The following is a 13,550-nucleotide window of genomic DNA, read 5'->3' on the forward strand; positions in this document are numbered from 1 at the left end:
CTCTTTATCTCCAAATAGTGCATGTCGTCTGTGAAAGTGGCTGTCACCTATAAGCACTGTTTGCTCAGGATTTCAGAGCTGGCTACAGCACAACGAGTATTATTATCACTTGATGAAAATGTGGCTTAAAAATCTCAAAGTAAGAATGCCTGTCGCCTCCACACTCCTCCAGCAGACAGCCTCACTCTAACATTAGCGGATACGGCCCCAGTGGTGAGAAATCTGGCACAACATTCAGAAGCATACAGCTATACAGTATATTATAGATAGCGATGGGGAGGAGGGAGGTGTCGGTCTTCGAGTGGGCAGAGGAAGCTGTGCTCAGTCAGCCAGGAGAAAGACGGGAAGTGTAGAGGAGGGAGAGAGAGAAAGAGAGGCTGGGAGGGGGGTCTTCACTGGGGGAGCGCTTTCAGGATGGCGTTCACCTCTTCTGCCACGGCTGTCAGGGCAAACTCAAACTGCTCCTGCAAAAGAGAGGAAAAATACAAGATTTTAGCTCCTGTTTGCATTTCAAAGAGTGAAAATGATTGGCACTTGAGGTTTTCTTTTTTGCTTCTGTTCGTGTACTCTGACCCCGACCAGCTCGTTTTCGGACACCTGCTCATAGTGAGGCGACTCCCGCAGCTGAGACGGGGTGCATATGTGTACCCGCCGCTCATCGATCCGGCCAGGTGTGTCTTAAAATGGGTGCCCTTTGAGTCGTCTCTCAGGTGTGCAGTGTGTGCATGTGCGTGTGTGTGTTGGTGAATATGACTCATGGCTGTCCCGGCGGAGTGTGTGGAAGAGGGCCGATTGATGCGTGCCCCCCGGACCTGCTGTTTCTGTATTCCTCTCCCCGGGCTGCAGGCCACGGGGTCCACTCGCACAGAAAAAGCTATGTAGGAGTTGGGAGGGAACAGTCTTCAGATGTGTCAACACACAGCACCGCCATGGTCTGGCCCGAGGATAGGCCAAATCAATAGCAGTGGCTGCGCTTTGAGATGATCACCAGCGTTTGCTATTTCTGATGATGCGAGAATATAGAAGTGCACCTGTCCATAGCAAAGACTGTATATCTGAAGCCGAGACTTCAACAGATGCTTTTGAAAAGCCTTCAGGCTATGATGTGCTATACTCCTTTCAACCACTAGGGGGAGATCAATGTCTGTCCACTTGATTACAGACAAACGGTTAGTGAGGAGGAAAAATGGCTAGACATGCTGTAATTACTGTGTGTTGATGCCTGTCAAAAGAGGTAGCCAAAAAGAAGGCAAATCAATGTTTATTTTCTTCAAGCCCCATCCAGAAATAAAGTGGCAACATCATAAAGAGAAGAATGGATAATTGGCAGCCCAATCCTTGAAATCTAACTCCGAATTTCATAGCTCATTACAAGCTGATTTCTGTATAGCCCCAGCATGGAGTCCCAGAGTGGAATCAACAGCATTCCAATATAATTTCACTTAGCCACGTCAGAGCCAGAGTGATTGTGTGTGATTTTACAACACGAGTACAGAGCTGTAAAAGCAGCATTAATGAACCTTCGAGGAACAGAGCAGTCTGTTTGCATACAACGAACCACCATAAATATGATCACCCACTGCTGCTGCTGCAGCCCGCTTTATTATTATTGTTATTATTCCAACCATTACAAAGGAGCAACTAAGAGGCTGGCTGTTTGTATCAGAGCATGAAATGTTTGGAACACACACTACTATTTTCCAAAATGGTGGAGGTGGAGAGGGCCTGCTGTGAAATGATGGTGAGGCGGAGGATCTAAAATAGCAGCGCTGATGGGACTAATATTAACGGTGGTGTTTCAATCAAAGTTACCAAAGTTCAGCGGCTAATTCAAAACTTTTTATTGGCTCAGGGCTATAAAGCCCACACTGGTAGGGGGCATATTATGTTTGCTAAGATCAAAATCATACAATGAATTAGAAAGAAACGAACGTGAATATTCTTCAGCAATATAAGGAAATATATCAAAGGTATATTTCACACCAACAATTCAAACAGAAGCCTTTTCATTCAAAAGCACTTTGACAAATGAGTGGTTTTGATGGTGTTTTTCCTCATTTGGTTATACTTTTTATGTTTATGAATACAAATTCACAAAAATCACATTTTAACGACACAAGATTTTACCAAACATGTGCCACACCTACATTTATGATGAATAATAAATAATGCATTACGAGTCTCAGTTTATATAGTCCCAGGCCAGTGATAAATGTCCAGCAGAGAGTTTTTCTGAACCGTGGCAGTTTTCATTTACCACATCATTTCCCTGATTGTGCACACATGAGGTCCACAATGGTTTTTGAATGCCCCGGACCACCTCCCTTCCCCCCTCCTGCCTCTCCTCCTCACACCCCCTCCCACGAACACTCCAGCTCAAAGCCCAGGACCTTACCTTTGTCTGGACCATGCCAGCTCTCTGGTCTCTCAAGTGCTCCAGGGTAGCGGCAATATCAATCTCTTTAGCACCTGCAACACACCGAAAATTGGAGTGAGTTCAAAGCAGCCCGAGTAATCCCGCTCACATCTGTCAATCTCTCTTTATGCTGCGCTCCCTTTGGAACAGCGCCGCGATTGAAAATTATTACATTCATCCCTCGAAAGACTTGGACCGGAGCCACGCTTCAGCTCCTGATAAAATATGCACAAGGATGTATTTGGGGTTTGACAAATAACTACAACGCTTTCAGGAACAATATAGCGGCAATCCAAAACAGCAACCTAACTGCTTTTGCTAGCATGTGTGCTAATGTGCAATCAGGTTCAAATCTAAATTTGAAAGGTTGCAATTACCAAATCCCAAGCAATATCTCTGAAGTCTAATGGAGATTTACATTTTTTTTTGGACTAATACAGCCTAAAAAAAGCATTTGTAGAAAATATAATCAAGTTCCATTTTGGCCTTTTGCCCCTGAATTTGTATTTCTTAAAGTCTTGTTTTGACTCAATTTGATGTAAAAATAAACAGCTTAATGGTTTAACAAGCTAGTGCAGTGATATTGTCGCTGTAAGACGGTTATTGAATATTTTTGTCTTACAACACAGTCTATTTGCAAATAACAAAACAGGAAATAATGTGAAAAACCTTCACCAAACATCAAACATTCAGCTTAAAGTTTAAAATGTGTCAGCTGTCCACTGAGGCTTGATTTTAAAATGTACACAAATCACAAAGTGCAATAATTGATCTGAAAATCATCAGAAATGGTGCAGCCATAATGTGCCACCAGCTGTAATTAAACTGACTTGGAGCGTTCCCAGCAGCCAGGCTCGTGCAACAGTTGCTGCACTTCCACAGTCTTAAGCCCATTGTACTTCTGCAAATGTGTGATGTTAATCTGCAGATCTCACTCTGCTTTCAGATATATGGATTTCACGCGGGCTGCCGGGCTTGGGTTTGAGAAGAAGGGAGGAGAGAGCGAGAGAGAGAGAGCATAGAGAGAGCATAGAGAGCTCCTGAGATGTTTTTTTTGAAAGCCAAAATGAAAACGCAACGTCTGTGGTGGGAAAAAAAAGGAGAGATTTAATGCAGCTGGACTCGGTACTCCAAAGTACTCGAGCCGCGCCCGGACTTTCATGTCTCAGAAGGGCTGGGATCCAGAGTTAAGCTGAGGAGTGGCTCTCGGACCAAGGGAGAAACTTCCACACACTAAGATTACTTTTTTTTTTTTAAAAAGGGGGTATACACAAAAAGCTTGAATGCAAGGTTTTGTGCTTGTAATGTCCAATTCAATAGGTTTATGTTCACACGTGACATCATTCTGAAGAGAACAGTGTTTAATATTGAGGTGAAAGGCCTGGATTATATTGGTTGAATCCTCTCTTTTAATCATGGGCCTGTTCACATGAAACAAAAGCTGTAATAAAGCTCAATATATTGTCTGTCAGAAAATGAGTTTATCTGAAAGTACAAAAACATTGGGCTCTGTTTAAAATGTATGGTAACCTGTGGTAACCGGCAGTCACAGGATGGTTTGTACCAAGGGCCTAGAATTTTGTGCTGCACCCATTTTTTTTTTTTTTTACTCATAAGCCTGTTTTACATAGTGGAGAGCGGGCTGCTGCTGGGCGCGCACAGGGAGGGGTGCGCACACACACACAGGGAGAGGGACATAGGTCACAGGGCAAAGGGCAGAGGCCAGGGGGGCGAGCTAAGCCATGAAGGACGAGGGTTTAGGGGGCGAAGCGGGGAGCAGCCACTGACAACAATGAGGGGAGATAAGTCAGATCAGGCGCCACGAGAGCTGCGTGGATTTTTGATTTTGGAAGTATTTGAATGAGAAAGAAAATCTACCAAATGCACGGAATAAACTGCACCTGCTTTCTGTATCGTGGTCGATTAATTAAACTTTCTACAGATTAAACTCAGATGAACGTTCAAAAAAAGGGATGATTGAGAGCTAAGGAATGGGCCAGTCGTTGTATACGTTTGTCACTGGGACATTCTAGATGATCTTTCTTCATATTTTTTCCTAGATGCTTCAGATTTCGACTTGATGTATTATTGAAGCCTAATATAGAAGTGCAGTGTATATTTTTTACCAACAGAAAAGGTAATTTATGAGATGTTGAAGATAAAACAGAATGAGAACTTTCTGAAGCTACTGTATATCCAAGACAGGCTTTGTAAAATAAATCAAAATCAATAATAAAGTAGAGACGTGTTGCCCAGATGCCATTAAAAATTAAACATTAATTCTCCAAACCACCTGCACAACATCTCTCCTTTAAACATTCCATCTCCATGCATGCGCCGTCTAAATTCAGGCTTCCCCATTGTGATGCAGGTCAACACGGTGTGACCGCGGCTTAAATAGATAATTACTAATGTGGGCTCCCCATTTCTCCAGCTTTCCCACTTTGCTTTTGACTCTTTGTTCTACCCCCGCGCTCCCTCCCTCCCTCTCCCTCCTCCGCTCCTGTGTCTGTCTGTCCAGGCCTCAGCGAAGTCACCCTCTAATGCATCTCCAAGACCCTCGGTGGAAAATGAGCAGCTTTGGCGTTGCCAGGGAAACACCTCCATCTCGAAAAACACAAGCAGAAAAGCGGAGAGAGAGAGAGAGAGGGAGAGAGAGAGGGGAGGAGAGGGGAAAGTCATTGATCGTTACCTTTGGCCATCTTATTGAGGACCATGTCAATCAGCGTGTAGGTCCCGGTCCTGCCCGCGCCGTCGCTGCAAGAGCCAGAGAGGAGATCATTAGAGTGGCAGAGGAGAGGCACGCACGCTTTCATCCCAGAGTGCTTTTCTTTTAAGGAAACAAATTGCTCATTTACATGTGCATCTGCCGAGAGACTGTGAAGTAGGGAGTATATTTAAACACAAATTAGTCTATGCAGAGGGATACACACTGCTCCATCTGCTTAAAAGCTCGATATTACAGATAATGCGGGACAGGCAAGACGCAGAAATCAGTATTAATCCTTAATATCGCGGCGAAAATAGCAGATGTGAATATTTGATGCTCCAATAAAAGTGATTACGTCGAGGCTTTGCACACGAGCTCATGTGTGGTCTGCTGGGGAGAGGGGAGTGGGTTTGAGGCGCGCTGGGGACAAAGGCTTTTAAATGCATGCACCTCAGGAGCAGAGGAGAGGGTGAGAGGCCAGGGGCGGTGCCAGAGCAGCTTTTGGAGAGCCTTGCTTTTCCATTACTCCAGAGATAGCCTTATGAAAAGCCTCCCTTTGTGCCCGCCGGCCATTCAGCGGCTCTGCATGTTAATTGCAAACAAGGCATGCACATCTCTCTAATAAAGGCCAGGCCAATAAAACAGGAGAGCGGCTTGAGCACCGCCGCTTCATTAATCCATCGCGAGACTCTCGGGCCGCACGTCTTCCTCTGAGGGCACCGCGCTGCCTGCCCCACGCATGACTTAACAGGATGTGACTATTAAAAGTGGCCCGAAAGATACCTGGTGTTTAATGCAAACCAATCACAGTCACTTAACTAACTCGGCCAAATGGGAAATGGAAAGGCTTTGGGTTGAGCATTTCCATAAGGACACAGCACAGCAGTGGGACAAACAGAGCTTCACTGGAGCCACACAGACTGAACACACAGACCAAGACAAACATGTTTCTCTCACAGCAGCAGGTCGCTCGCTATCACTGGGTTCACACGGTTATACTTGCCTGCAGTGGACGATTATCGGGCAAGATCGGCCCCGGTAGCACTTGTTAACTTTTCTGAAATAAAAAAAAAAGAAGAGAAAATTCAATGTTATTGCCAGCTTGATTGCAAAGCGTCCTAAGTGAATAAGCTGATAAATCATATTGCGGAGCAGAGATCGATCCTTCCTGGTGATGATAACAGTGACAATGAAACCGAATGTGGCTCACGAGGGACGCCTCTGCGGCCTGCGTGAAATTAATGACTCCAATAAGCAAAAGATTGAGTGAAATCGTGAGTGAAGCTCCCTCTGTCAATCAGTCACTTCAGTTTGAACACAGAGACAGATCCATGTCGCCGCACCTAAAATAAATGAGCATCTTTCACACAGCGTTTGGTGACACGTACTGATGGATGCGGCGTGTGATGTTGTGATCGTCGTCCGCCGACGCATTAACCCCGGCCAATTATGAATGTTTTACACCGCGGGCGCGGTGAAGGCCGGCAGCCTTTTCACACCCGCTGTTGCCATGGAAACTGACTACACTGGGAGCTCCCCACGTCTTTCCACATCCCCATTTTTCACCTATCAATGAGAAACAGCTACATATTTCATCACAGGGCTGCGCTGTCTGCTGTGGGTTTTGTTGTTTTTAGAATAACTGACAGCTATGTGGAATATGCCACGGACGGGTCCAGTGTAATTACAAGCTGTGCTCCAAGGATCCAGTATGTATTTAATAGTGTGGATCTTTAGGTGAAAATGCTACTTTTCTTCTCCAACATAGTTTACATCAGCTGTGAATACCCATGTTTGTTTACCCTCACTAAAGAACTACCCCTTAAATGTGAAGCTAAAGTGTGGAAACATGTTTGTGAGAGGCTCCTTTGTCATTTTCCACGACAGCAAACTGGCAGTACTTGGGCTTCTTAGGAGGTACTCAAGGCCTATTTAATCTAGCTAGAAATAATTTCATTTCTACTTTAGTGATGTGTTTAAGATAGATGTTTTTCAGGTTTAGAGATGATTTACACCATGCTCATACAATTTAGTTCAATTAAGACCCTCTTCAGACACAGTTCGGTCCTGATCTAGGGCTGGGGGTAGTCAGAAGGTCAAATATTTTATGAGATTGTGGTTGCCATGGAAAGTTTAGGAATTATCGTCCTAAATGCAATGTACACTGCCTGACCAAGGAAAAGTCTGCACCTGGATTTAACTATTCTGATCTGGCGAAGCAGAAGGCTCAGCAACACTATGTGCCTGAAGACCTGAACATCCTGAACAACCATTTAGTCCATCAGTGGATTTTTCTTCCCTGACGGCACAGGCATATTCCAAGATGACAGTGCCAGGATTCATGGGGCTCACATTGTCAAAGGGTGGTTCAGGGAGAATGGAAAGTTATTTTCAGATCTTAACCCCACTGAGAATGTTTGGGATGTGCTGGAGAAGACTTTACACAGTGGTCACATTCACCCATCGTCAATACAAGATCTTGGTGAAAAATGACATTGAAAGCTTACTGAAACACAGCCAATGTGCTGTTATCAAAGGTAAAGGCGGTCCAACCAAATATTACAGCGTTTTTATATATTACATTCTTTTTTTGGTCAGGCCGTGTAGTTTGAAACAGTAAATGTGACAGTTGAAATTATAATGGTTATAACATATTTTACAATAGTTTTAGGAATAAACAACTGACACATTTTAATTGAAACCACAGCAAAAACCCACAAAACTAAAACAAAACTGTTAGTAAAGTAGACAAATACATCCAACCACTATCCATCTATCATCTAACATTGCTTATATTGTAACAAAACAATTATCAAAACTAAACATGTGACATGAAATAGAAGTTACTTGGAGTGAGCCCATTTATCTTTCATCTCTGAATTCATCCCACTCTCCGCTTGTTCAATTCCATGCATTTCTGCCATGTAAACCGCTTTGACAGCCTTCCCATTATCATTAGTGGCATTCTCTGAGCATACAGGGCTGGAGCTGGAGTTGGCGTGTCCATGCAAGCCAGAGGAAGGAGCAGTCAGAGGAGGAAGAGGAGGCGGGGAGAGTGAGAGACAGTCTGTGCACAGGCCTGGCTGAGGAGACGCAGTTTCCAATGATCACTTTTGTGACTATGCAACTGGGCTCATATTACTAGCTGCAACATCACAAAAATGACACTGGCAACCGCAAAGTACCAAGTTGGCCGAAACCATGCCACTGCTGCGGAGTGCGCGCGCGTACGTGGCCCCGTCTAAGGCTTAATGCTTGTGCGGAGATTACACTCTGGGGTAATGGCATTAGTTAAGTGACGGGGGGTCTCAACGGCGTAACAAAGTTTGTGTATGAATTGACATCATAAATAAACATAATTGACGTCTCGCAGTAGCCCTGACATGACGGCCGCGTCCTTTTGTCTCATTTGCATTAAAGGGGACAGGCTTCCATCCGCAAATCGAAAGCATCTATCCTCATTTGGAGGTCTCCGTCTTATCCCTCCTGACTATTCCCTCGAGGGCGGTTTGCTTCCCTGGCACCAAAGCACATTACGTGGCCAACACAGCGAGGTTTTCCCCTCTCTCTCTCTCTTTCTCTCTGTGTTTTTAGTAAGACAGCTTTCATGTAATTGGCTGCTCGAATTTGCCTTTTTTTTTTTTTTTTCTTTTCTTCCCAAGCCAAGCCAGGCAGTGCGGGGCTGTTAATTTGCTGCATCACATGTGCTGGAGGGAAGGTGAGGGGAACAGGCCCAGGATGAAAGGGAGAGTAGAGAAACGTACTCCTGTTATTTTACAAACAGGCATTCTGCAGGGCAACCAAGAGGCGAGAAAAGGGGAGAGGTGCTGAGATTTGGGGGGGGGGGGGGGGGGGGGGAGGGGGGAAAGAGGCCATTTCTGAGCCTGTTTTAAGCGCTTTGTCGTTTCCCACGTTACCTGCGGAAGTCCAGCAGCGTCCGGGCCGAGGTGGGGATGCCGCGGTCCATCCAGGACAGGTAGTGGAACTGCGTGACGGTGCGGGTCTCGTTGGTCTGGAGGTTTTTCAGGTAGAAGCTCCGCACCAGGAAGTCGTCACACCAGATGTGCTCGGACACCAAGTTCACCTGGGGGAGAGGATCGGGGAAAATTCAGTGGAAGCAGAGAGAGGTTTTGTATGTGGATGTAGAGTACAAGGTTAAGCAGGACTGAGCACAAGTCGTTTAAATAGCCTCAACTGTTAGCGTAATATAATGTGATCCGCAAGAGAACATGATATGATAAATAATGACTTCAAGGATAAAGCAAATCCGAGAAGCGCAGTAGTAATGGTTGTTGTGCTGCTTCCTAGACATCCACCGATACTTAGACCAGCATTAATCTGTTCTGCCTGCTAAAAAAGCATAGTATTTACAGTTTTATGGTGATAATAATAACACTTGTATTTCCTCAGTGCCTGAACACGATGCTGACTGCCCACAACCTTGGCTTACATCATCTCTATCCCCACATCCAGAGGCGAGAAGAGTGATTTTCAAGTTACCTCATAGATGTGGTAGACGTCAGATCCCTCGTCGGGCCAGTAGTGGTGACACTGCTTCACCCCGTTCTCCGACAAAGGGGTGAGCATGACGATGACCACGCACCCACTCTCCCACACCATCTACACAGGCAGAGAGAAAAGGCATTACGTTTCAAACAGCTACGACCGCTCCCCGTCTGTGCTTTAGTGCTGTAGAGCGGCGCCACTATGCAGGTGAACTCCGCCACTGATCGCGGCATATTGCACATTAGCATTACTGACAGCTTTGTATTAGACTGAAATTGATTTCTTAATCTGGGTCCAGGAAGTATGAATAAATGTCGGCTCTCTGCGTGTGACAAATGATAAATGCTGGCGGGAGCAGCGGGAGGGGGTGAGAGGGGAAGAGAAGGGGGGATGAGTGGGCTGTCCATTGCTTACTACTGCTGCCCCGGTGTGTAAAGCAAACCCTTGGCAGGAAGGTCCCACGTTTGATTACCGGACTGGGAGGGGACTGTTTGTATGGGTGCTCTGGTTTCCCCTATAACATGTACTACTTCCACTTTCCTGGTTAAAAAAATAAAAATGAAGCAGGAGTTTGGCCTGGAATCTTAATGCTATAACTCTCTGTCTCACGCTTAAATGTTGCTTTTCGAGGCTGTGATCACGTAGAGTCATTAACCCAAGAGAGGAGGGAGACCCTGCCTAAGCAGAAAGGCCAAATACTGTCTGGGAATGTAACCTTCTTGCTGCGAGACGTGAACCACTCAGCCATCCTAGTGTCGATCTCATCCCAATCTAACATGTCCTTGGGATAAAAAGGAAAAAAAAAAGAAAAAGACAAACAGGACCAAAGCAGCTATTAGGAAAATGAGGCGGAAACGCTGGCTTTTATGATTGCTATAAAAACACAATGGCCTTGAATATACACTAATCACAAGCTCCTGTGATCGGCCCGGTGGACTCATTAGCTGCCAAATGCGCCAGGATGTGATGACATTAGGCAAGGTGATAATGCCCTAGGCGTTTCAGTTTGGCGAGATTTTGGCAAATGTTTTGAAGGTAGCGGGGAACAGATTTTTCTCTTCTTGCATGAGCGGATAGCCAGGTCGTGTTAGAGCATGACCAAGTGCGCGAAGGCTTTTATAGGGCAGGAAAAAAAAAGGCTTGAACACTCTTTTGTGCTTTCAACGATGGCAAACAACATGAGAACATACATGCATGTCCTTCTTCTGTGAGTTTTGATTGTCATGTTTCTCATTTCTCCATTATTTATACACCTAATCAAAGTTCCTGCACTATGAACTCCTGCTGACTGGCCTGACTTCTCTTCCTTTTGAGTGGTGGCGGAATGAGGGCCCACCAGATCCGAGCTTGAGGAGAGAGGGATTAGCCTTTCAGAACGCCGCCTTGGGCCGGGCTGGATTAGATCGGCCACAGCAGAGAGACTCGCCTCCTGCGCAGTCCATTTGCATGAGACTGCCAGTGTTTCCACCTTTTTGTTTACTTTTAATAAGGGATAGAGAGCGCTTTTTCTACCCCCCCCCCCCGCCACAATCCAACCTCAACCGAATAATGAACGGCTTCGGCTTATTGGGGGTGTTCACTATGTCAGCACGTCAATCCGCATCTAATTTCCCCATTATTTTTCACTTAATGGACAGGAGTTTAGAGCCGAATTTGCGGCTAAACTGCTCATTTCGTCGGGATAATGCATTTTGTTTCACCTGGCATGGAGAGAGCCGTCAGCCAAATAAACAAAAGTGATAATTATCAGCTGCGTTGTTTGAGGCACTTTTGAATTTACTAATTAAACCAATTCCATTTTGTTCCAATCGGAGCCTCTGCAGCCAATTAAGGCCACACACCTGAAACAATGACTTTCTATGTAAATTAACTGCGACTGGGGTTTTACAGCTGCAGCCGCTTTATCTTTGCTAAGGTAATTTTGCAGAGGAACAAGCGTGCAGCCATTTTGAGGCCGAGGAGACTTCATCCCTGTGAGCCAGGTGACAGAAGGGACAACTGGAGCGTTATTTTATTATTCCCTGAATAGACTTTTAACAGTTGTTCAGTACAAGTACATGTTACTTTCATCAATTAGTTTTCTAATTATTTTGGACGCTTTTTCCTTCTACTGCTCTGCCCGCCTCTGCTAATGAAAAGGATTCGATCAACTTGTGTTGTTATTAAATGTTTATATTTGAGAATACACTTTTAAAATCCACGCCTTAACCGAGCGCATTTTCCCCAGTTCGGCTTTACCCAATTCTAAAAGCTTCTCGACTGGAGAGCAACAGAGTAACCACCTCATTTGAAAGCTAAGACCTACAAAATGCATCTAAATGGAGCTTTTTCCTCGCGTTGTTGCCGCGTTATCGTTTTGGCATTTTTTTCCATCACTTTTTTTGTTGGATTTTCGTCACATTTTTGCCACATGTTCATCGCTTTTTTGTTCTTTTTTGGCCTTTATGTTGCGTTTTCTTCAAGTTTTTGCCACATTTTCATCCTCATTTTCGTCTTAAAGGGGCTCGATGCGAGTTTGCCATTTTATGCTCACTACTGCCACCTCAGGTCATACATGTAACTGCACCTTCTATATTAAGCTCGTGGTCTGGGCTCATTCTACACATTAGGACATGGCTGGAACATGTAGGGGGAGGAAAATACTTAGTTTTAACATTTCTCAACTCTGTATAGTCCCTTTAACCAAGAAGCTTTTAGATTTGGATAAAACCAAACAGTACAGTGCCCGGCTCAGGTGGGGGTGAAGAGGTTAAATGACGAAATACCAGATTACAATTATATTACATTTGGAAATCATATTATTATAAGAATCTTCTTTCTGACTTTGGGAACCTATGCACCAGCTGCACATCTTCTCTCAACTTTGGCATTTTGGCGGTCTGAACGGACTTTACTTCCACCATGAGCATAGAAGTCAAAGTCGGCGCCCGCAGTGACACAAACCGGTCTGACTCTTACATACAGTGATGTAGAGCGCGGGCCCAGCTGCTCCACCACCATTTACGAACCCTCACTTGTTCACCCTGGTCACGCTAGCCCAGTGACTTCACCATATGGAGGTGATGGGCCCGCTAATTACTACAGCGCTGTCCCATTAACACATGAGAATGCCATTTGGCGAGCATGCATCATTTAAGGCATAGCTCTGCGTTACATCGGCCTATACCCGGTGATTTACGGTGACGCGCACCTCTGACATTTATGGACAGGAAATGGAAATGGCACCAGAAAACACGCCATTGTGAGTAAACATGAACATTACAGTGAAGCACACTGGGCTCACGGGTGGTTTATATGCACAGGATCATTGTGGAATCAGCTTTGGCCTCGGCTAGTCCTATAGAAGTACACCATGTTGGAAGATACAGATGTGCCTGTTTGTGCCTGTTTCATTTCAGGAATATTGGTAGTAGTAGTAGTAGTAGTAGTAGTAGCAGCGGATCAGATCAACAAGTAAATGTTCCATTCATTTTCAGCAAGAACTTATATACAGTATACCAAGATTTCAAAAAGAATGAAAGAAGCTAATCAGTCATGGCCATAACAAAATATTCACACTTATGCAAATATGTATAAACTGCGGAGTTCTAAAAGCTTGGTTCTGTATTTTCTAGCAGTTACCACATCACTTTGAACTTTTAATATTTATAAATGTCAAAATATCTGTGGGAAAATGACTGGGAATTTAGCTCAGTGTGAGGGACTGTTGAATAGAAGCTGTTGTAACAGTAGCCTGCTGTTAGCAGTGGCAGCACTATATAATTTTGCACTTTTCCCCCTTCCAGACCATAATATGCTCTTTTCATTTGTACTTGAGTATTACTATTTCAAAGTATGGATTCTTTCCTGGAGCACATGATGTATTTTAAGCCTTTCTTCCTCCTCTGTTTGTCTGAAGCACATTCAAAACTTCAAAGA

General features: G+C 44.7%; 1 protein-coding gene across 1 annotated transcript in view; it reads right to left on the reverse strand.

Annotated features, from left to right (window-relative positions):
* Positions 1 to 269: 269 nt before the first annotated feature.
* ptprn2 (protein tyrosine phosphatase receptor type N2) overlaps positions 270 to 13,550 on the reverse strand; it is a 111,051-nt gene continuing 97,770 nt past the window's right edge. Inside the window, exons 17-22 of the mRNA XM_079576065.1 lie at positions 9,627 to 9,746; positions 9,044 to 9,210; positions 6,130 to 6,183; positions 5,109 to 5,173; positions 2,396 to 2,469; positions 270 to 464 (exon numbers count right to left, since the gene is read on the reverse strand). Of these exons, the coding sequence (XP_079432191.1) occupies positions 393 to 464; positions 2,396 to 2,469; positions 5,109 to 5,173; positions 6,130 to 6,183; positions 9,044 to 9,210; positions 9,627 to 9,746 (552 nt within the window). The 3' untranslated portion in view covers positions 270 to 392. The remainder of the gene's footprint in view (positions 465 to 2,395; positions 2,470 to 5,108; positions 5,174 to 6,129; positions 6,184 to 9,043; positions 9,211 to 9,626; positions 9,747 to 13,550) is intronic.

The sequence above is a fragment of the Gobius niger genome, assembly GCF_951799975.1.
Source record: "Gobius niger genome assembly, chromosome: 18".
NCBI lineage: Eukaryota > Metazoa > Chordata > Actinopteri > Gobiiformes > Gobiidae > Gobius > Gobius niger.